General features: G+C 50.8%; 2 protein-coding genes across 5 annotated transcripts in view; one reads left to right on the plus strand and one right to left on the minus strand.

Moving 5' to 3' along the window:
- NGEF (neuronal guanine nucleotide exchange factor) overlaps positions 1-1,618 on the plus strand; it is a 102,913-nt gene extending 101,295 nt beyond the window's left edge. For all 3 annotated transcript variants that reach the window (XM_041766593.1, XM_041766591.1, XM_041766592.1), the window contains 2 exons: positions 56-160; positions 661-1,618. In XM_041766593.1, coding sequence (XP_041622527.1) covers positions 56-160; positions 661-851 — 296 coding nt within the window. In that variant the 3' untranslated portion in view covers positions 852-1,618. The remainder of the gene's footprint in view (positions 1-55; positions 161-660) is intronic.
- Positions 1,619-3,474: 1,856 nt separating this feature from the next.
- Positions 3,475-11,189, minus strand: SNORC (secondary ossification center associated regulator of chondrocyte maturation). 2 transcript variants are annotated; one of them, XM_041766595.1, is made up of 4 exons: positions 11,042-11,189; positions 10,519-10,682; positions 4,365-4,547; positions 3,475-3,656 (listed from the first exon to the last, which is right to left on the minus strand). In XM_041766595.1, the coding sequence occupies exons 2-4, from the start codon at positions 10,589-10,591 to the stop codon at positions 3,547-3,549; spliced, it is 366 nt and encodes a 121-aa protein (XP_041622529.1). In that variant the 5' UTR covers positions 10,592-10,682; positions 11,042-11,189; the 3' UTR covers positions 3,475-3,546. The 2 variants fall into 2 exon arrangements, with proteins under 2 accessions (XP_041622529.1, XP_041622528.1); XM_041766594.1 differs by lacking the exon at positions 11,042-11,189 and having other exon boundaries at positions 10,519-10,719.
- Between the last annotated feature and the right edge of the window lie 10,536 nt (positions 11,190-21,725).

A 21,725-nucleotide genomic window follows, 5' to 3' on the forward strand; every position in this document is an offset into this window, starting at 1 on the left:
CAGGACGGGTGACCTGGTGATGAGGACGTGTCACCTCCCTCCCCCCTCCCTTCAGACTGTCCCCAGGTCCAGTGTGTGCACCCGTATGTGGCCCAGCAGCCGGACGAGCTGACACTGGAGCTGGCCGACATTCTGAACATTCTGGAAAAGACCGAAGATGGTGAGGCCAGGGGCTGGGCGCACCCCCACTCGTGCCACCCCCTCCCCGCCCCCAGGACCCTGTGCCAGTGTGAGGGAGAAGGTGGGGGCGTCAAAGCCCCATGTGCAGAAGCAGCCACCACGAGGCCCAGGCTCAGAGGCAGGCTGCCCACCAAGACGGTGGCACTGACACACCACGTGGTCCGCTTGGATGCCTCTCCCCTTTGGGGGCGGCCTGGCTTCACTCTGAGCAGCAGACAGCTGCTGAGGGCTCAGGAATGGGTTCCAAAGTCCATACATTTGGGACACACCGGGTTCCTCCAGGAGGGTGTCAGGGCAGTGCTTTCCCAGCTTATGAGGGGAAAACCCAATCTGAGCGTGTCCAGCGGCGGTTCGCCGAGCAGGTGCTCTCTGGAAGGGCCAGCCGGGCTCGTGCATCTCCCTCTCCTCTATCCCAGCAGGGATGGGAGCCCTCAGCCCTCACCCCCACGGCCTGACCCTCCCCGACCCATCCCTACACAGGGTGGATCTTTGGCGAGCGTCTGCATGACCAGGAGAGAGGCTGGTTCCCCAGCTCCATGACTGAGGAGATCTTGAATCCCAAGATCCGGTCCCAGAATCTCAAGGAATGTTTCCGAGTCCACAAGATGGACGACCCTCAGCGCAGCCAGAACAAGGATCGCAGGAAGCTGGGCAGCCGAAATCGGCAGTGACCCCGGGCCCGGGTCACCAGCTTGGCGGGAGGATGCGGGCGGCCCGCAGCAGCAGCAGCGCCGGGCAGGCCAACCCCACGGACGGTGGAGGCCTCTGGGGGAAGGCAAGTGCCTGTGCAGGGGCCACCCCCGCCCCCTCCCTGCCGCGCGCTGAGTGCCCCTGTGTCTCGGCCCCCTCGCTTGCCAGCTGGAGAAAGGGTGCCTACGTCTTTCCTCTGCTGCATTTATAAACGAGAAAGTCTATTTTAAACAGTATTTGCCACCTCTCCCCCTTGTCTCTGAGAGGGGGTGGAAGTGGACCGGCATGCTCCAGGGGCCTTCCCAGGCACTGGAAGAGTGTCCCTGGCCGAGGGCAGGCTGGAAGGATTGTCATGACCCCCCCGCACTTGTCCTTCTCTACCCTGGAAGCCATTAGAATCCACCAGGCGTGCAGATGGATCGCCCTTGCCTGAGCTTGATGAGCAGCCCTTGGTCTCCGATTCAAAGGACTGAGAGACCAAACGCCTCTGTCTTCTCCCTCCCCAAGCCTCTGCCAGCCTCTGGCTGCACGGCCAGGCCCTGCTTCATGGCAGGCCTACCAGAGCTTGGCCGAGGGCCCATGCCACCTCTGGCTCCCTGACAAGCTGGATGTAACTTGTGTCTTCTGGCCCCTTCAGGAGCCCAGGTGTTGTGAGGAATGAATTGGTCACTGCATCCTGTATCGGTTTTGGTTCCGAGAAAAGCAAATATCATTTTTGGCTGCATTAAAAGAAGCATCATGTATAAAATAACGGAGGTGAAGGTCTGCTCTTTATTGCTCTGCTGCACACAGGAATGAGGTGTTTGGTTCTGGGCAGGGAAAGAGGAACTCCTTTCAAGGCCAGTGGAGGAGGCATGTCCTAAAGGAGGGGATTGAGGTGACTTCCAAGACAGGAAAAAGCAGCCAGGGTTAGGACCTCAGGTTGGAAAAAGATTTGGGCCTCTACTTATGGAAGGATTCCAGAAACAAGATGCTATTTGAAGGAGTTGGAGTGGAAGTGAGAACGCAGCTTTGGAAGACCATAGTAGGACTATCAGAAAAATCAGTGGGTGGTGATCCCACAGGAGATCTAACAACAGGCATGGGGCTGGGGCTTCCTACCTGGCCAGTCACTTCCTACCTTGGGCACTTCTTCCCACTTTTGGTGCCAGCAAGTTACCTAAATGCGGTTCCTCCCCCAGCCCAAGCTACCTTCATGGATTCCTTACCCCCCACCCCCAACTCTGTCCTGGAGTGTAGACGTCTGGAATCAGACCCTTCCCAACCCTGCCTGCCTGAGACCACACTCTTTCTGCCAGGACACACTTTCCTCCATGCCAGAACAGGCCCTTCATTAGCCCAGGATTTAGATCAAGTGGAACTTTGTAGCATCTTCTCACAGGCCACAACATGGCTTTTGGCATTCTTGAGACCTGAGACCCTTGGAGAATTGGATGGATTTCTGGAAGGTGCATACGTGTGCAACACTCTGGTTCATCAGGGAGCGGCTGACTGACTGACTGATGCTCATAGGGCGTCTGTGCTACACCCCCAGGGGGAGTACCCACACTTAAGTCTCTGAGGAGAGGGGGCCGGGGGAGAGGGGCCATTCCTGGCCCTATGCTGCTCTTGGGGGTGGGGGACCCTGGGACAAAGGGGAGGGGTGACCACTGGTCCTGGCCCTTGTCCAGTTAAGGTTTTTGAAGCTGGTAAACAGCATGCTGATTTGGATCAGCTGCTCTAACTAGGGCTTTGGTTACCAGAGGTTACGTGGAATGAAGTAATTTAAACAGTTTTGTGAGAACTGGTCAGTTTTAGAACAGTCCTTCATAAGTGGAAACTTCTAACCCTCATGTGTTTTGGGTCAGTGCCCATCTGGAGTATCCAGGAGGAGAAAACTGGTCTTAGCTGGAGCAGAAGTGATCAGGAGCTCAAGGAAGCTAAGGAGGCCAAAAGAGTCCCTAGAAACAGCAGTGAAATCAGAGAAGGAGGAACAGCTTCCCTCCACCAGCACCACACCTAGACCCAAGGGATCAAACCATCACTGGGGCGCAGACAGTCCCGCCTCTAGTCTTCTTTTCCACTGCAAAGAGATGTAGTTCTGGCTTCTTCCCTGTAGTGCCGTGCCCGGGCAGCTCAGCCACTATTTTAAATCTCAATTATAAAAGCGAGGCTTCCCAGGGAGCGTGTGAAATAAAGGACGTGACCAAGAAAGGAGAGCCAGGGGCAAGCGGGGGTTGGAGGGAGGCTGCCTGGGACGGCGGCGGCGGGGGCGGCGGAGGGGCTGCTCCTGGGGCTCCGGGGTTCTGGGGCTCCGGGGCGGGGCGGGGGGGGAGTTCCCGGGGGCGCTGGAGGGACGGGCCTGGCGCTCCGAGCTGGCACATGGGGCTTGGCTGACCAAGTCAGGCGGCGGCCGCGCCCCCCAAATACCCCAGCGCCCTGCCCCCCCCCCTCCTGCGGTCCGCGGTCCGCGGCCCGGCCCAGCCCAGCGGGCGGCCCCGGGCGCTCGGGCACGGCGGGGGCGGGGGCGGGGGCGGCGAAGCCTGGGCCGCGGGCAGCCGAGCGGGGACCCCGCGCGCACGGGTGGGAGTCGCCCGCCCCGCTGGCCACACACGCACGCGCGGACACACTGACACGGGGCGCCCCCGGGGCTGCAGCCAGTCGCGCCGCGGCCGAGGCGCCGCCCCTTTATTCGCTTCAGGAGGCGGAAAACTTTCTCAGCGCGACGACCACGAGCGCCAGCACCACGCAGGTGGCCAGCAGGGCGGCGATGACGATGGCGGCGATGGCGCCGGGCCCCAGCGAGCCTGCGGAGGACGGAGGGCGGCTCAGCCCCGCGGCTCCGCAACCCCCGTCCCCGGCCCGCCCCCCCCAAGGCTCCGCGCCCCTCCTTGTCCCGCCTCCCCCCGGGCTTCCGCGCCCCCCAACGCCCCCGCCCCGGCCCGCCCCGGCCCGCCCCCCCCAAGGCTCCGTCGCCCCCCCACGGCCCCCGCCCTCGGGCCGCCCTCCCCAAGGCTCCGCGCACCCCAACGCCCCGCCCGGCCGCCCCCAGGCTCGGCGCACCCTCACTGCCCCGGCCCGCCCCCCCAAGGCCTCCGGCGCACCCCAGCCGCCCTCCGCCCCGGCCCGCCCCCTCCAAGGCTCCGCGCACCCAACGCCCCCGCCCGGCCCGCCCCCCCCAAGGCTCCGCGCACCCCAGGCCCCCTCGCCCCGGCCTGCCCCCCCAAGGCTCCGCTGCACCCCCTACGCCCCCCGCCCCGGCCCGCCCCCCCCAAGGCTCCGCGCACCCCAACCCCTCCGGCCCCGGCCCGCCCCCCCAAGGCTCCGCGCACCCCAACGCCCCCGCCCCGGCCCGCCCCCCCCAAGGCTCCGCGCACCCCAACCCCTCCGCGCCCCCCCGGCCCCCTCCGCCCCGGCCTGCCCCCCCAAGGCTCCGCGCCCAAGGCTCCGCGCCGCCCCCCCAGGCTCTGCCCCCCCGTAACCCCACCCCCATCCGGGCCCCCTCCCGCAGGTACCGCCGCCCTGGTCCAGACGCTCCCGCGCGGTGCTGTCCTCGGGGCTCGGCGTGGCGGTGGGGGCCGGGGGCCCGGTGGCCGCGGGCTCCCGCGCGGGGCTGGTGCTCTCCACGGGGTCCTCTCCCGACGGCAGCTCGGCGGGCTCGTTCCACAGGGTGGGCGCGGGCTCCTGCGGGCCCTCGGCTGCAAGGCCAAGGACGGGCGCTGGGGGCAGGCGGCAGGGCCGACCGGGCCGTGGCCCCGCCCCTGGGGTCAGACCGCAGCGGCCTCCCGTTTCAGCCCCTACTTCAGCAGCCAGACTGCTCCCGAGCCCGAGCCCGAGCCGGTGAAGACGGACGGACGGGAGGCCGAGGGAGGGAGACGGGGACCAACAGAGTCTCCTAGAAAACAGCTGGGAAGACCCCGAGCCGCGGCCGCACAGCTTCAGGACCGTGGGCGGGCGCAGGGCCTCCACCTGGATCCCTCCTCTGAACTGCCGGGCTCCGTAGGCCTGGGTGACATGACTGACACTTGTGAGGGACCCTCCCCCTGCAAGGCAGACACAGGTCTGGAGACCAGAAGACCCTGGAGAGGCCAGAAGGGGGTGAGACGACTCTCCCCCCACAGGAACCAGGGTCCCTGCCTACCCAGAGCCCCAGGAAGTGGGGAAGAGAGGCAGACTCCTCCTCTGCTTCCCCGCCTTTGCCCTAACCTGGGCAGAGCCACACAGCCCACAGGACATGGGGCACAGTGCCCACACATACCCCGTGTTCTGAGGCTTAAACCCCAAGGTGACTCTGTATCCTAAGAAACTGCAAGGCCAGGACATTGCTGCTTCCAGACAGAACAGGGCCAGAGGGATGGGCAGGGGTGTCTGTGGTCAGTGAAAGGGAAGCCCCAGGAAAGGGCCGATGCTCCCCCTGCCCCCACACAAGCTGGGGCTCAGTCAGCACATCAGTCCCTGTGCAGCATTCTCTGCAGAGGCCTTTCTCTGCTCCTGGGTTGGGAGTTAGCAAGGTTTAGAGCACCCGGGGGCTCCAGGAACGGGGAGGTTGAGACTGAGAGGCCTGTGTGACAACTGCAGCCCCATATCCCCACCTCCACCATGCCAGCCCATGCCAATTTCACACACACACACACACACACACACACTCAAGGATCCTGGTCCGAGGAGTCCCACAGCACTACCCCAACCCTGGACCCATCTATCCTTCCCAGACAGGAGGCCCCAGCCACCCAGTTTAAGTTCAAGACCAGAATGGCAGGCAGTCTCTGGGCTCCCCACCCCAGCCCTGAACATTGGTTTTAGCAGGGTCAGGACTGGCCAGTGCCTAATCTCAGTTGTGATCCAGAGACGCTGAGCCCCCACGCAGTCCCTAGAATGGGTTCAGCAGGCGCCATGACAGACATCATCTCTTTTACTCCAGCTGCTCGGTGTCTAGGAACTGTTGTATCCCTGCCTCAGAGTTGAGGAAACCAAGGTGCCTTTGTGAGGAGTGCTGCTGGGACTCCAAAACCCCTGGACAGTGAAGTAGCAGGAAACACTTCCCAAGAAACCATCAGGGAAGTTGTGTAGTTCATGCAGCCCCAGCCAGCCTGCCTACAGGTCCCCGAGGCACCTTTTCCTCCAGAGGCTTCACCCCTGAGAGCTCCCTCTGGTACAGACAGGCCAGGGCCAAGCTGCTTTCAGACTCACTGGCTTGCAGAGAAAGGCTGCTCTCTGGGAAGACACAGAGGTGCCTTTGGGTCTTTGCTGCTAACAGTGCCCACCTGGGGCAAATCACGAGGAAACAGCCAAATTCAGGGTCAGTCTTAAAATAACCATGCTTTCAAAAACATCCAGGTCATGAAAGACAAAGAAAGGCTGAAGAGCTTTTCCAGATTAGAGACCAAGGAGGTTGAATGCAGCATGTATTCCTGGATGAGGGGTCCTACGGGGTTTACTGGGGAAGAATGAATATACTTAGAGAACAGTACTGTATCGATGTCTGTGTCCTCATTTGGATAACTGACTGGTTATGTAAGAAAACATCCTTGTTCTTAGAAGCATTTAGGGCCAAAAAGGCTTGATGTCTACAACTTACTCTCTAATGGTCCACATTCAGAAAAGTCAACTGGGTAGATGAGAGATAGGAAGAAAAGCAAATATGGCAAAAGTGAATCTAAGAATCTACTGGAGTTCACTGGGTTATTCCTGAAACTTTGATGTAAATTTAAAAGTTCTTTACAATCATACTGTACAGGTCTCCCCAGGCCCTGCCCTTGCAGCCTCTCTCAGGCCTGGCCTAGACCCGGTCTAGGCTCAGCTTGCAGGCAGGGACTGCTGTTCTGTTCCCCAAGGGTTACCTGAGCTGACATCCCTTTTCAGGAAACACCCTGGCAAAGCAGATCTCCCAGGGGCAAAAGGTCCCTGGGATACAGTGTGAGGGAAGCTTCTCACTGGCAGGGCCTGAGGCTGAACCAAAATGCTGGTGTCTAGAGGCTGCCTTGACCCCCTACCAACTATGAAGACCACCCCATGAAGGTGAGGGAGTAACCCTGTCAGGCCCCCGTTGTCACTGCCAGGGGAGGGGGTGCGGGGGGGTCTACAAGCCTTGTGGCTGCTATGGAAAGTGCCGGGCCCCAGACATGCTTGCCTCAGGCTCCTAGAAGCTGAGCCAGAGAACAAGTCTGAGTATGCCCACTACTAGGCTCTGAGGTCTGGGGCTCGTAGACTGCCTGTCTTCCCAGGTAAATGGACAAACCATTGGCTCCCACTTGCTCCTCTTATACCCATTGCAGGAAGGCTACCTCAGGGCTCCTGGGTACCAGGCCCAGCCAACCTAAGTAGTATTTGGAGGAATCAGCTACCTGGAGCTAGCAGGGCCCAGGTAAGCATCTCCTTCTGCCTGTTGCCAGAGCCCAAGAGCCATCTTGGGGAGAGAGGCCCTCTGACCAGGGCAGTTGGGGCACACTCAGGCCTACTCCTCTTCTGGGAGACCGATGACCCACCCTTATTCTAGTGCTCCCCACAGAAGCCGGGTCCTCCCTGCCAAACACACTGGCTCAGGCCACCTTATCCCTACCGTGTGTACCCACTGCAACCCCTCCTCCAACACCAAACCAGTCCCTAAAGCTTGAGGGGCTGAACCCATGGGCTTCCAAACCAAAAGGGCAGGGTCCAAAGCCTCTGTTGCAACGTCACCCTGGGACCCTGGGTGACTGACTTCCCTCCCCACTCCCTGACTTCACTTCCCAATCTGTGAAATGGGAGTTGGACCATGCCTCTCCTTGGCCTACACAAGTAGTAACTGTGCTGGCATTGCCATCGTCAGCTGCTGCCTTGGCCCCAGGGCCCCTCTGGCCGGATACAAGCCAGGTAGATCTGTGTGCTGTACCTCTGTTGCAGCTGACCATCACGGGACATGCCCAGAGGCCTGCCAGCATCTGAGTAGGCTCAGAACTGCAGCCTGGACTCAGCCACCAGCCTTCTCGTAAAGGAGGTACAGGTGCCAGGAAGAGGCCAGAGCCTTTTCTTATCCTCATCTACATGTCTGTATTTTCTCAATTTGCTATAATAAAAGGAGAAAACAAAGTTGAAAGGCAATAACCCACCTTCCCACCCCACCCCCCGCCCCATTGTATCTTGGAGAGCCCTAAACAGAAGCAGCTGTCAGGGAGTTTGCCGGCAGGAGGGCCCATCTAAAGAGTGGAGATGAGGGAAACAAAGCCAGGCAGAGGGACCAACACAAGCAAAGTCATGGAGGAGAGAGTCCCAGGTATGGAAGGTGAGCTGTGAGCCCCAATGGAATATTAAGTGAGAACAGAGAGATGGGTGGGACCAAGGGGGACCTGTGATAGACCAGGGTTAGCAACATCCTGTGAATCTGACCAAGGAAACCAGGAGAAGGGGGGTGCCTCGTGACCCTGCCACAAGCCCGGGCACAGTGGGTTCTTCCCTGATCCCACCGCCTCCAGCCGCCCTGCCTTTCGGTAAATAGGTTTGTTTAACACTCGCTCTGACCACAGGGCCGTGAGGCCAGGCACCCAAGCTCACAGACAGCCTTTGTGCCAGCCATGAAGGGCCTTTTCATCGCTGCCCTGGCCTCCCGCCTGCTCAACCTGGCCTGCTCCCCCTGCCCCACTAGCTGCAGCCACAGACAACCGACAGGGAGGCCAGGAGGCTGAACCTGGACCTCAGCCACAGAGCCACTCCTTCCCTGCGTGCCTACTGCAGGACCCCAGCCCACCAAGCAAAGGGCAGGGGGCCTGCTAGGCCTTGTACACACCTGTTCAGAGCTTCTAGCCCAGAGTGGGGTAGCTGAGAACCTCCCAAATATCCTCCCTCACAGAACGGCAGGAAGAACAACAGCCAGCCAAAACCCCAAAGACTCCAGGGTGGGGTTGGCCTGCCTGTTCTTGGTAGGACACGTGGAGGGAGGTGAGGCCAGGTGAGGTCCTAGAAGTGCCAAACACGTCCCCAAACATTCCTGTGGCAGCAGACAAAGCCCACCCACCCAGCCTGTGTATGCACAGCCTGATCCAGGGCTTCTGGCCAGTATCCTAGGCAGGGAGAGCTGGCTACCTCAGGGAATAAGAAACTGGACAGGAGCTCCCCAGGCGGCCCCAGAACCTGGGCAGGCAGGCGCCAGCACCTTCACCTCTACCCACTTTGACCACTGGGCAGGGGTTGGGTGGGTGTGGAGGATTTACAAGGACCACAGTCCCAAGGTCTAGTCCATAGAAGATGCCACCCTACATTCAGGTCACTCTCCCAGTTCCTGGGGCATCACACCAGCCCATCTAGCCCAACTGGTTCATCTCCCATATAAAGGGAGGCTGGGCACCTTCCCAGCCTACATGAGGAGGTGTTTTTGCCCCAAGACCACCCTGCACCCAGAGGAGGGGCTGGGGACATTTAGTCATGTCCCCAACATTTACTGGGTGCTACAGGAGGCCTGGCCCATCCTGAAAGCTCTTATGTTTGAATTTGGTAGTCCTATGGTCCCCTGCAAGGGAGGCAGAGCTACTGACTGCAGTTACCACCGTGATACAGATGAGATGTACAGAGAAGCTGAGAAATAGCTGGTAAACACAGCCAGAAGCAAAGCCAGGCTTCTTCCTAGGGCATCTAGAGGGGCCTGCATGCCCACAAGCAACTCACCATCACCCATTTCTCCCTGGTGTGTGTGCCTGAGTGTGTGGCTGTCCCACTAGGCCTCACAGCCCCCAGCAACTCTCCCCAGCGCCATGCTCAGGTGGGTGGCATCCACTTGCCACCCTGATAGATCCACAGACATTCCCCCAAAGCCTATGCTGCAGAGAAGGTCTCCCAGGGTCTCCTACCCACACCTTTCTCCAGCCCAGGACCCCCTCCCACCCACCGCCTTACACACAGGGGCCCTGAAATATTTCTATTTTGGCTCTCCTCATGGCCAACAGAGATTGCTTTCTTCCAGGGCGAAGACCATTCAGGACCTGTCTGTGCTATTTCTCTCTTGAGCTTTGAAGCTGGATGGGGCCAGCCCCTACCAGCAGAGGGCCATAGTACCATGCCCCAGGTCCAGGGAGCCTGCCACCCCAAGCCTATTGGGACTTTCCTTCTCACCAGACCCCCGACCCAGCCATTTCATCCTCAGTACTGAGGCTAAGTCCAGTGTCCTCATCATGATTTTGCCAAGGAGTCTCAGGCCCTTGCTCTTTCTGGAATTTCTCATGGGCTTGGAATAGTACCTGAGTCCTCACTCTGGAAGGACATTTCATAAAGCCAGCAGAGAAGGGCTTGCAGGGTTGAAAAGTAAAACAACAGAGCTCTGTAGTTTCTGCCTAGGAGCCTGGGGCCTCTGGTCCTTCAGCCGCTTGCCTTGTGCCTGATGCCTGCTCCTGACTCCCAGGTCTGAAACCTTCAGATTCTAGCATGCTGGGGTAATCCCCACGTCCCCCAGGCAGCTAATGTCCCTGGCCTTGCTCCGTAAATCACCCCCCTGCTTCACGGGCCATCGTCCCCGTGGCTAGCAATTCCCAGGACGACTCGGCTCCTGGCAGCCTATCCATAGGAGCCCTCCACAGAATCACCCCAAACAGCTGCCCCATCTCCTATGAAGGGCCTCTGCCCAGTAGGCAATGGAGAATGTGGCCCAAGGTGCTTCTTGGCCCCGGGCAGCTGGTGGCAGCAGAGTCAAGGGAGCACCCTTACCTGTGAGCACTGCGGGGGCCAGGACCCCGGGGAGGAGCAGCAGGGCCATGCGTAGGGCCAGACAGAATGCCATCCTGGCCTGTGAGGGTGCGCAGCTGGAGAGCAGGGTGCACCGACGACTGAGCTAGTTAACTTCAGAGCGGCGGGAAAGAGCTATCAAAGGGCTGGGAAGGGTTTTCATCAATGCAAACTCTGTCCTCCTGGGACACCGTGCCCGCCCCCCACACATCAGCGCGCACACACACACATACACACACACACACACACACACACACACAGAGCAAAGCTTACAGAACCGACTGCTTTCCTGAACTCCAAAGTAGCCCCACCCTCAGAGAGGGAAAGAAAGAGGAAATTTCTCTCTTTCCCTCTCTCCCTCCCCACAGCCCTCTCTCTTTCTCTGTCTCTCTCTGTCTCTGTCTCTCTCTGTCTCTCTCTCTCACACACACACACACACACACACACACACACACTCAACCACTGGAAGAAAGATTCTCAAACTTCAGTGTGCAAAAAGACTCACCCAGGTTACTTGGAAAATGCAGATGCCTCCAGCACTCTGTTTCAGGGGGTCATGGGTAGGCCCAGGGATCTGCATTTTAGTGCCTGTGACCCTGGCTTGAGAGACTGAAGCCCAGGCAGTCAGCACTGCACAGAGTCAGCTCACTCTTGGGCTCCGACGCCTGGTGGGGAGACAGCACTCGTCAGGGCTTGTGAAAGAAGCACTTTTAACGCAGTTTCAATCCAAACCCTCAGTAGCTCTAGTCTTTCCAGAAAAGCTCATGTTGTTAAACTTTGCCTTGTTTCTTCTTCTTGCTCTCTGTTCTCTCAGGTGTCTGAGACTTGAAACACCACCTGTGTGCTCCTGGCATCTGTGCCCACCCTGGGTGTGGTGCAGAACTTCAGCCGGACCACCCACGGCCTCCCCAAAAGCTCCATGGGTATCTAAAAAGTATATGTAATTTAACGTGTCCAAACCAACCCTGACTCCAGTGCCTCTCCAGTCCTGCTCGGTCAGTGGAACCCAGCCCCAGATCTTCCCAGATGTCCTAGCCACATAATTAAAAGTCATCAAAGGTTTTTCTCTCCCTTACTCCTAATCTCTCAGAAAGTACTGCCAGCACTCCTTACCTCACACCCTTCATGCTTTCTCCCTGACCTTAGAAAAGTCACCTTAAAGGCTTCCCTTGGCCTTGCTTGCTATTCTAGTCCACTGGCCTTGACTAGGTTCCTCCAACACAGCAAACGTGGTCCTGTCACAGTGCCTTTGCACTTGCCATCCCATCTCCCAAAAGGCAGTCCCTCAGCTCAGTATGTACCTATCTCATCACCATTCAAGTCCTAATGAGTCAGCCTCCCATCTACCCATCACATCATTTAATTTCTTTCTAGCACTTACATATACATAAGATTCTCATTCCTTTCACTGTTTTTTTTGGGGGGGTGAATTTTCTGAGGAATAACATATATACTGTGAAATGCACAAATCTTATGTTCTTATGTTTACAGTTTGAGGAACTTTTATGAGTGTATACACCAGGGCAAACAGCCTAATCAATATCGAACATTTCCAGCACATCAGTAGCATCCTTCCTGTGTCCACCCATCAGTACCTCCAAAGCACGATTCTGTCTTCTGTCACTATAGTTGAGTTTTGTCTATTCCTGAACTTCAAATAAATGGAATCATAGGATATGAACTTGTTTCACTGGCTTTTTTGTTGTTGTCCGAGATTCTGTGAGATTCATCTACATTGCTGCATGCAGCAGCTTTTTTGTTTTTATTGAATAGTAGTAGTATCGGTTATATGAATATGTCACAACTTAACCATGCTTCTATCCATTTTGCCATTTACCTGTGTCTATTTGGGTTATTTCCAGGTCTGAACTTCTATGAATACAGCTCCTATAAATATGCTTGTACATGTCTTTTGGTGAAAATACATGCTAACTTCTCTTGGTTATAAACCTAATGACAGAGTTGCTAGGTCGGAGGGTAGGTAGTGTTTAGCTTCTGCAGATGTTGCTGAGCACTATTCCAAAGTGTTCCAGTTTATACTCTTATGAGTACTGTAAGCAGTTGCTCCACATCCTCACCCATACCTGGCAATGCCAGTCTTTCGTTTTCTAGTCATTTTGATAGGTATATCAAATTTGGTAGGTGCCTCATTGTGGTTGCATTTCCATGACTAACAGAGTTGAGCACCTTTTCATATTCAGCAACCAAAGGAGTATTCTCTTTTGTGAATGGTCTGTTCAATTTTCATTGCCATTTATTAGAGTGGTCTATCTTTTTACATTTATTTTTGTTTGGGTTGTGTGTGTATCCAAAATAAAAATCTTTTGTCAGATAGAGGTAATATTGCCATTAGATGAAGTGTTTATAGTTTGCCTATCCCCACTATGTGACTATAAATCCCAGGACGGCAAGGGCTGTATTTTGTTCACCAATGCATCTCTAGAACCTAGCACCACCATGCCCAGCATGCAACAGGAACTCAGTATTTGGATTCAATCCATTGGGATTTCTGGGATGGAGTTAACATTGAGCATCTTCTCACTTGCTTATTCATGTATGTTGCCTTATTACTCCCCAGGCTCCCATCCTCAACTTTTTGTGCCCTGCAATGTAATGAAGCAGCATAATATAGTCAGATAACTACAGTTTCAAAATGACAGTTTTCAATGACACTTAAAACTTCCTTTCTAGCTGACTTCCTGTTAGCACCTGCTAATGGGAGGCACTTGTGAGATACAAGGTGGGATGGGAGAAGTGACACTCTCTGACAGCTCTAAGAACATCAGGGACTCAGGTTAGGTGATGGTGGCTTTGGGGGCAGCCACATAAAGTTGGAAGTACAGGTTCTGGGTCCTTGCCAGGCAGCTGAAATCCAATTCCAGGAGCATTAGTTAAAAGTGCTGTGGCCTCTGAGGAATCTTTCTTCAGCCCTGGCTGATGTCGGTTGTCTAGGTGCAGTTGTCAACTTATAAGTAAACTTCCCTTCCCTTTTCCCTTTTCTACTCCTTCAGTCCTTTAGACATCCTTAAAATATATCCCTGCATTAAATCTCTTCTGTCTGAAATACCTAGAGTGAATCCTGTTTCCAAGTCAGACCCTAATACAGAGCTTTGCACCTGGAATGATCCTGAGAAACAGGCCCTCAAAGATGTGTTTCTGAGTTTGGCTTGCCACCGTGTTTGAGTTTGAATGCACAGAAGACTTGATTGCCAGTAGAAAATCTGATCTGGTAACATGTGGCATGCCATATGTTAAGACTCATGTGGTTGTTTTGCAGGAAGTGCCTACTGAAGACAAGGCTTAAAAGATCAAGTAGATACTGTACTTGATGTTTATAGAGGTGATGATGATATGATCAATAGGACAGTGAAATGAATTGGCTACTTGTTTTACTGTAGTGGGTGTTCACAGAAAATGACAAGTTCAGGCTTTAAATTTGAAAGCCAAGTCATGATCAAAGAACTACAGCCCTTTTGTGACAGTCTTTAAAAAATATCTTTTTTTCAGGGCACCTGGGTGGCTCAGTGTTTGAGAATCTCCCTTTGGCTCAGGTCATTATCCTGAGGTCCTTGAGGTTGAGTCTTACAGACTCCTCACAGGGAGCCTGCTTCTCCCTCTGCCTATGTCTCTGCCTCTCTGTCTCTCATGAATAAATAAAATCTTTTTTAAAACCTTATTTCTTGTGGATACAGGGCATAACTGGCTACAGATCAGGCCCCAAATCTGTGTGAATTGCAGAACTACAGTCTTGAATTCACAGCTGTGTCAATTCTCTCAGGTGAAACCTATAGCACTGATTGGACAGGAGTGAGACCTTGAGATTTGGAATGGGGATATTTGGGTAGACTCAAACAAATTTGAGACTCTTCCACTCATAAATCTTCAGGCTTCCTTGCAGAAGCAGCAGATTTAGAAAAATGGCTAATTCCAAATCTGGGAAAGGAAAAATAGATGATGAGTCTAGAATATCTCATGAAGAAAGAAGTGCTCAAAAAATGAGGGAGAGCCAAGTTGGAGGGGCACCAAATGAACAATCTATGCATGAAAAATACTATCAGATTCTAACCTATAGTGTATGCACAGGCATGCATGGGTGTGTGCACACACGTGCGTGTGTGCATGAAAAGCTCTTCCTTGTAACAGAGTGCTAATAAGTATAAAAGGAAAGTATGGCAAGTATTCATTGTTCAAGCAAGAATCAATGGCTGCTTAAACTAGTGAATAAAAGTTTGATGAGGAGGGGTGCCTGGGTAGCTCACTAGGCTAAGTGTCTGCCTTTAGCTCAAGTCCATTGGGCTCCCTGCTCAGCTGAGAGCCTGCTTCTCCCTCTCCCTCTGCTCTTCCTCCTTTCTCATGCACATGCTCTCTCTTAAATAAATAAATAAATAAATAAATAAATAAATAAATAAATAAATAAATAAATAAATTCTTTTTTTTTAAAGTTTGATGAGGAATCGAATATTTACAAAGTCTCATAGTATCTCCCATAAAAAAATCCTTTCAGTGGAGAAACCAGGCAGACACCACCTTAATCAAGGGATTAGAATTAACATCACCAGTAATGGTTCAAACCAACATCATCATATGTTATGATGTGTTGAGGACGTAACATCATTTCTGTATTATTCCTGCCCAATTGCATAATCTCAACCGAATCCTGAGAAAACACCAGACAAACACAAATTGGGGCATTCAACAAAACAATTGTCCTACATCCTTAAATGTCCAGATAAGACAAAGACAGACAGAGGAACCATTCCAGATTAGAGAAGACTCAAGAGCATGCCGACTAAATACAGAAAGTGATCATGGATAGCGTACTGCACCTTTTTGTTTTCTCCTTATAAAAGATATTAGCAGAACAATTGGTGAAATATGAATGAAACCTAAATATTAATTAATAGCATTATATAATTTATTTCCTAATTTTAATAATTACACTGTGGTTATGTAAGAAAATGTCCTTGTTTCAAGGAAACGCCCTGAAATGTTTAGGGGTAAGGGACATGTCTGCAGCTTGCTTCCAAATGGTTAATAAATAAATACAGAGAGTCATCATTAAGAAAAACTGATTATCCTGAAAAACTGATAAAGCAGATACGGTAAGACATTAGCAGTTGGGAGTGAAAATCACGCTGGAGTTCTTTCCACTCTTCTTCCAAGTTCTAAGTCTTGAATTACTCAAAATAAGGTCTCCCTTTCCTCCCAAGGGTCACTATTTTTCAATGACAAATGATACAATAATAGGACCTAGACAATGACCATTGAGGAATGTTAAAACTGCTACATGAATGGTCAACAACAGACCGGTTATAATGGGTGAGTCAACTCTACAGCCATGGAATGGACTGATGAATTTTGACATAAGGAAAATATGGGACAGCCAGACAAAACCACTTGCTGACATGACTGATGGGATGCAACAGGATGTACACCATGCCAGCAATTAAGTATTCCTTGAAGGGAAAGGGAGAATCTGAATGTAGTCAAGCCTCTAGATCTGACTCCTAATATACAGAAAATGTGAGAGAGATGAGTTAATTGATACTATAAAGGATGCTCCTTGCTGAATCCAACATAGGATGTTCCATGGATAAATGATTCCATTTTTTCAATTTCATTTTTGAGGAGAACTGGATTGCACCAAATGAACTTCATTTTGATTTTGGTTCAAACTTTTAAAAAAGACACCTTTAGGACAATATGAGAAAATGATATATGGACTGGGTTTAGATATTATCAACATGGTTAATGTGATACTCGCATATAGTCTTTTTTTTTTAAAGATTTTACTTATTAAAAAAAAAGATTTCACTTATTTATTCACAAGAGACACACAGAGAGAGGCAGAGACACAGGCAGAGGGAGAAGCAGGCCCCATGCAGGGAGCCCGATGTGGGACTCGATCCTGGCACTCCAGGATCACGCCCTGAGCTGAAGGCAGACACCCAACCACTGAGCCACCCGGGCATCCCTGTTCTTTTATTTTTTAAAGGCATACTCATTAGGGTGCCTGGATGACTCAGTCAGAAGAGCATGTGTCTTTCAATCTCAGGGTTGTGAGTTCGAGCCACATGTTGGGTGTGGAGCTTAAACAAAACTTAAAAAAAAAAAAAAGGCATCCTTATCTGTTACCGCACACATTAAAATATGTGACATATCTAGAATTTTTCTTAAAATAGTCTAAGAAGGGGGCACCTGGATAGTTCAGTCAGCTAAGTGTCCAACTCTTGATTTCAGCTCAGGTAATGATCTCAGGGTTGTGGGACTGATTCCCATTGTCGGGGTCCACACTGGGCATGGAGCCTGCTTAAGATTTTCTCTCCCTCTCACTCTGCCCCTCCCTACCTTCCTTTAAAAAAAATAAAAATGTGAAATAAAACAAAATTAGTAAAATGTCAATTGTTGAAGCTGGATTATGTTAGGTAGGAGTTTGTTAATACCAGTTGCTGTAACTGTTTGTGTCCCCCCAAATTTTTATGTTGAAGCCTAGTGATGGTGCTTGGAAATGGGGCCTTTGGGGGTGATTAGGGTTAGATTCGGTCATGAGGGGGGACGCCTGGGTGGCTCAGCGGTTGAGCATTTGCCTTTGGCTCAGGGCGTCATCCCAGAACTCTCCAATCAAGTCCCACATTGGGCTCCCTGCAGGGAGCCTGCTTCTCCCTCTGTCTTCTCCCTCTGCCTTCTTCTCTGCCTCTTTCTCTGTATCTCTTATGAATAAATAAATAAAATCTTAAAAAACAAATTAGGTCACTAGAGTAGGGCCCTGACAAAGGGAAAGATGATCTTTAAAAGATTGAAAGATAAAGGATTAGTATTCAATATGTATAAAGAACTGATACAACTCAACAAAGACATGAATGAACATTTCTCTAAAGAAGACATCCAGATGGCCAAAAGACACAAGAAAAGATGCTCAAAATCACTCATTATCAGGGAAAGGCAAATCAAAATCACAATGAGATATCACCTCACATGTGTCAGAATGGCTAGAATCAACAACACAAGAAACAACAGGTGTTGGTGAGGATGTGGAGAAAGGGGAACTCTTTTGCACTGTTGGTGAGGATGTAACTGGTGCAGCCACTGTGGAAAAATGTGCAGGTTCATCAAAAAATTAAAACTAGAACCTCCCTATGATCTAGTAATCACACTACTGGATATTTACCCAAAGAATACAAAAACAGTAATTCAAAGGGATATATGCACCCGTTTACAGCAGCATTGTCTTCGATAGCCAAATTATGAAAGCAGCCCATGTCCATTAACAGATGAATGGATAAAGATGTCACACACACACACACACACACACACACACACACACACACACACACAACCATGGAATAGTACTCAGCCATAAAAAAGAATGAAACCTTGCCATTTGCAACCACGTGGAGGAGCTAGAGTATAAGGCTAAGTGAAACCAAATACATATGATTTCACTCACATGTAGAATTTAAGAAACAAAACAAATGAGCAAATGAAAAATAGAGACAAACTAAGAAACAGACTCTTAACTAGAGAAAACAAACTGATGGTTACCAGAGGGAGCTGGGGCGGGGGTGGGGGGCAATGGGTGAACATAGGTAAAGGGGATTAAGAGTACACTGATTCTGATGAGTACTGAGTAATGTATAGAATGGCAGAATCACTATATTGTACACCTCAAACTAATATAACACTGCATGTTAGCTATACTGGAAATAAAATAAAAATCTTAATTTAAAAATAAATTCTTCTTTATAAATAAATGTCAAAAGGTGGATAAAGAGAGACATGAGCTCTCTGCCACCCAAGGACATAGCAAGATGCCTGTCTGCAAACCAGGAAGAGGGCCCTTTACTAGACAGAATCTGCTGGCACTCAGATCATGAGACTTCCTAGACACTCCTAACACTAGTCTACTTCTATGTAGGTTTGAAAATTTTCATTAAAAAGAAAACCTGAACTTGGGATGGGGGCGGGGGGAAGCTAATTAAAGACAAAAGTTGCAATAACCTCAGGACTATTAAGGATTCAGATCCCTCGAGAATGAAGGTTCAGGGCAAAAGAACATGGAATGAGAAGTAAGGAAAAAGTTGTACATTATCACCCATAGCTTGTGAGCTGGTACAGAGACAAGAACTGTAGCAGCTAAGTATATGTTATTCACTGCCTATTTTAGGTGGTATTACTCTCTTCTTAAGAGGGTTTTTTTTTTTTTAAAGATTTTATTTTTTAGTAATCTCTACACCCCACATGGGGCTCAAACTCACACCCTGAGATCATGAGCTGCATGATCCACCAACTGAGCCGGCCAGGGGCCCTTCTCCTTGCTTCTTTTATATATTTGTAGATACAAACCAATTTTTCTATGTTCATGTTCACACACACAGTATCCAGGTGAGATTGTTAAGTGAACTGGAGAGACATTAGAAGAAGAAATGTGTGGGAAATATCAGAAAGGGAGACAGAACATAAAGACTCCTAACTGGGAAACGAACTAGGGGTGGTGGAAGGGGAGGAGGGCGGGGGGTGGGGGTGAATGGGTGACAGGCACTGAGGGGGGCACTTGACGGGATGAGCACTGGGTGTTACTCTGTATGTTGGTAAATTGAACACCAATAAAAAATTAATTAAAAAAAAAAAGAATCACCCAGAAATGGACAGAATGACTGATGGGATCACTGAATATGGTGTTAATGGTTTCCCTACAATTACTGATCAATCCTTCAGTAACTTTACCTTTATCCATTTTGCTACTAACCTTTTCAACACCAACATTTTTCCATTTCTTTTGACTGAATATTTGTTTTATGATGGGACCCTGAGCCATCTAAGGCTTAATTTCATGTTACTAGAGTCAGAAAATTAGGTAAGTGACTAAGCCCTATATAAGGCTCACCATACTTGCATTTCAACTTAACTCTGCTTCAGGAAAACTGCAAAGGTTGATTATCATATATCATCCAGAACCCATGCTGAAACACAAGTGTTAAATCTGAAAACAGTGTGGGTCGGCAGTTTGCTGCAAAGATGTGCAGATGCACACACAGATCGCACTCACAAACTCTGGAGGTCAGAGCAGTATCAGGTAGGCAACGCTTCTCTATTCACAGACTGCCCATTCTGTACTTCAAAATAATTTCCAATGCTAGGTCCCACTCCAAATTAGAAACTCTGGTCATGGAGCTTAAGGAATGATTTTTGCTTCAAGTTCCACAGATGATCTGGTGCTAGCTGACATACAGCTTCATATAGAACCTGTACCACACTGCCTCCCTGCGGGCTACTTCTATGCACTAATATTAAGATGTCCGAGAGAAATTTTATCCCTATTTAATAATAGTCTACCGTATTGAGCCTACAAACTCCCTTCACTCTGGCAAAATGGCCTACAAACACTATTTATCAAGTATTTTATGCACTGGGCACTATACTATGCACTTGCATTTTAAGTTTTTTTTTTAAGATTTATTTACTCATTCATTCATTCATTCATTCATGATAGATAGAGAGATGATAGAGAGAGAGAAAGAGAGAGAGGCAGAGACACAGGAGGAGCGAGAAGCAGGCTCCATGCCAGGAGCCTGACGTGGGACTCGATCTCGGGACTCCAGGATCACGCCCTGGGCCAAAGGCAGGCGCTAAACCGCTGAGCCACCCAGGGATCTCCTGCATTTTAAATTATTGATCATAACCAATTGATAGTTTCCATTTTGCAGATAGGGAAAAAATACTTGCCCAAAGTAGGTGGTAGGACCAACATTCATATCTGACAGTTTGACTCCAGCAACTCCATTCATGAAACCAGTTGCAGGTTCACTCCACAGAATACCTTAAAAAAAAACAAACCCACCCCAAATCCAGACTCTGCAGAAGTAGGAGATGCCAAACACAGCAAGGCTGGGCCTTTGGAAATTACTCTGGTACCCCAGCTCTGCACAAGAATGGAAAAAGAACCTCCTCATTGGAAAACACTGAGATCCTCAGTCCACAGACCAAACTGGGGTAGTTTGCTAGATTTCCTTTCCCATGATCAATGTGTACAAACGATCCCCAATTTTTCCAACTTCAAAACAGAAAACTAGAGCAAATTAGTGTTAGAGACTAACCACCAATGCAATATCCATTCTCCCCAATTCTTAGAAACAGCACCCCAATGGTATTTGGGGTAAAGCGGTCAACTAAAATCTCCGAATTTCCAGTCTTCCTTGCAACGAACTATAGTTACATATTTATGTTCTAACCAATAAGACTTTAGACATTGGGAAGGACTCCCCAAAAAGCTCCTATTTATGGAGGACTAAGCAGGGAGGAGTGCTCCTTTTGCCTCACCCCACTCCCTCCTCCTGCCTGGAATATTGGGCTTGATGACTGTTGCTCTAGTAGTCACCTTGGACCAAGAGTGACCATGAGTATGGAAGCCACAATCAGGATGGTGAAACAGAAGAACCCAGGTCCCTGAGCAACATGCCAGCCTCTAGATTTCACTTGAAAAATAAACCATCTTGCTTAAGTCACTTTGTTTGCTTTTCACCTTCTATATGCAACCAAACCTAATACTAACCCACCAACAATTTTCAGGACCATTTCTTGCTCTAAAAGAGGAATTCAAAGGAAAAAGTAATTTTCAGTCAAAGGACACTAATCTACCACTCCTACACTTGAGGAGAAAGGAAACAATCTTTAAGAAATTATGGCTCTGCTTAAGATCTGAACTGAATTTTTAAGATTTTGTTTATTCATGAGAGCCACAGAGAGAGAGGCAGAGACACAGGGAGAAGCAGGCTCCTCACAGGGAGCCCAATGAGGGACTCAATCCCCAGACCTGGGATCACGCACTGAGCCGAAGGCAGACACTCAACCACTGAGCTACCAAGGTGTCCCTGAACTGAGTATTGAAGCTATTGAGTTTCATTCTCATGGTGTCATCCCTTTGCCAGCAACAAAACGGGGGGAATGGTAGATTTTAGGCTACAGTGCAGCAGTGAAGGAAAGAGCCCACTTCTCTCCCCTTGCTTCCTGGCATCTATGTGCTGTTCCTCCCATACAGTGAAGCATAGCGATGCTGTTTTAGTTGCAAAACATTCCGAATGACTAATCCCCAGAGGGAAACTCCCCCCTTGCAGGTTCCTAGTCCACAAGTGGCACTACCAAGAGCTGTATAGGTTCTTCGTTCCCAGGACATCCAATGACATCCCTAAAAT

This window comes from Vulpes lagopus, chromosome 8, assembly GCF_018345385.1.
Source record: "Vulpes lagopus strain Blue_001 chromosome 8, ASM1834538v1, whole genome shotgun sequence".
NCBI classification, from domain to species: domain Eukaryota; kingdom Metazoa; phylum Chordata; class Mammalia; order Carnivora; family Canidae; genus Vulpes; species Vulpes lagopus.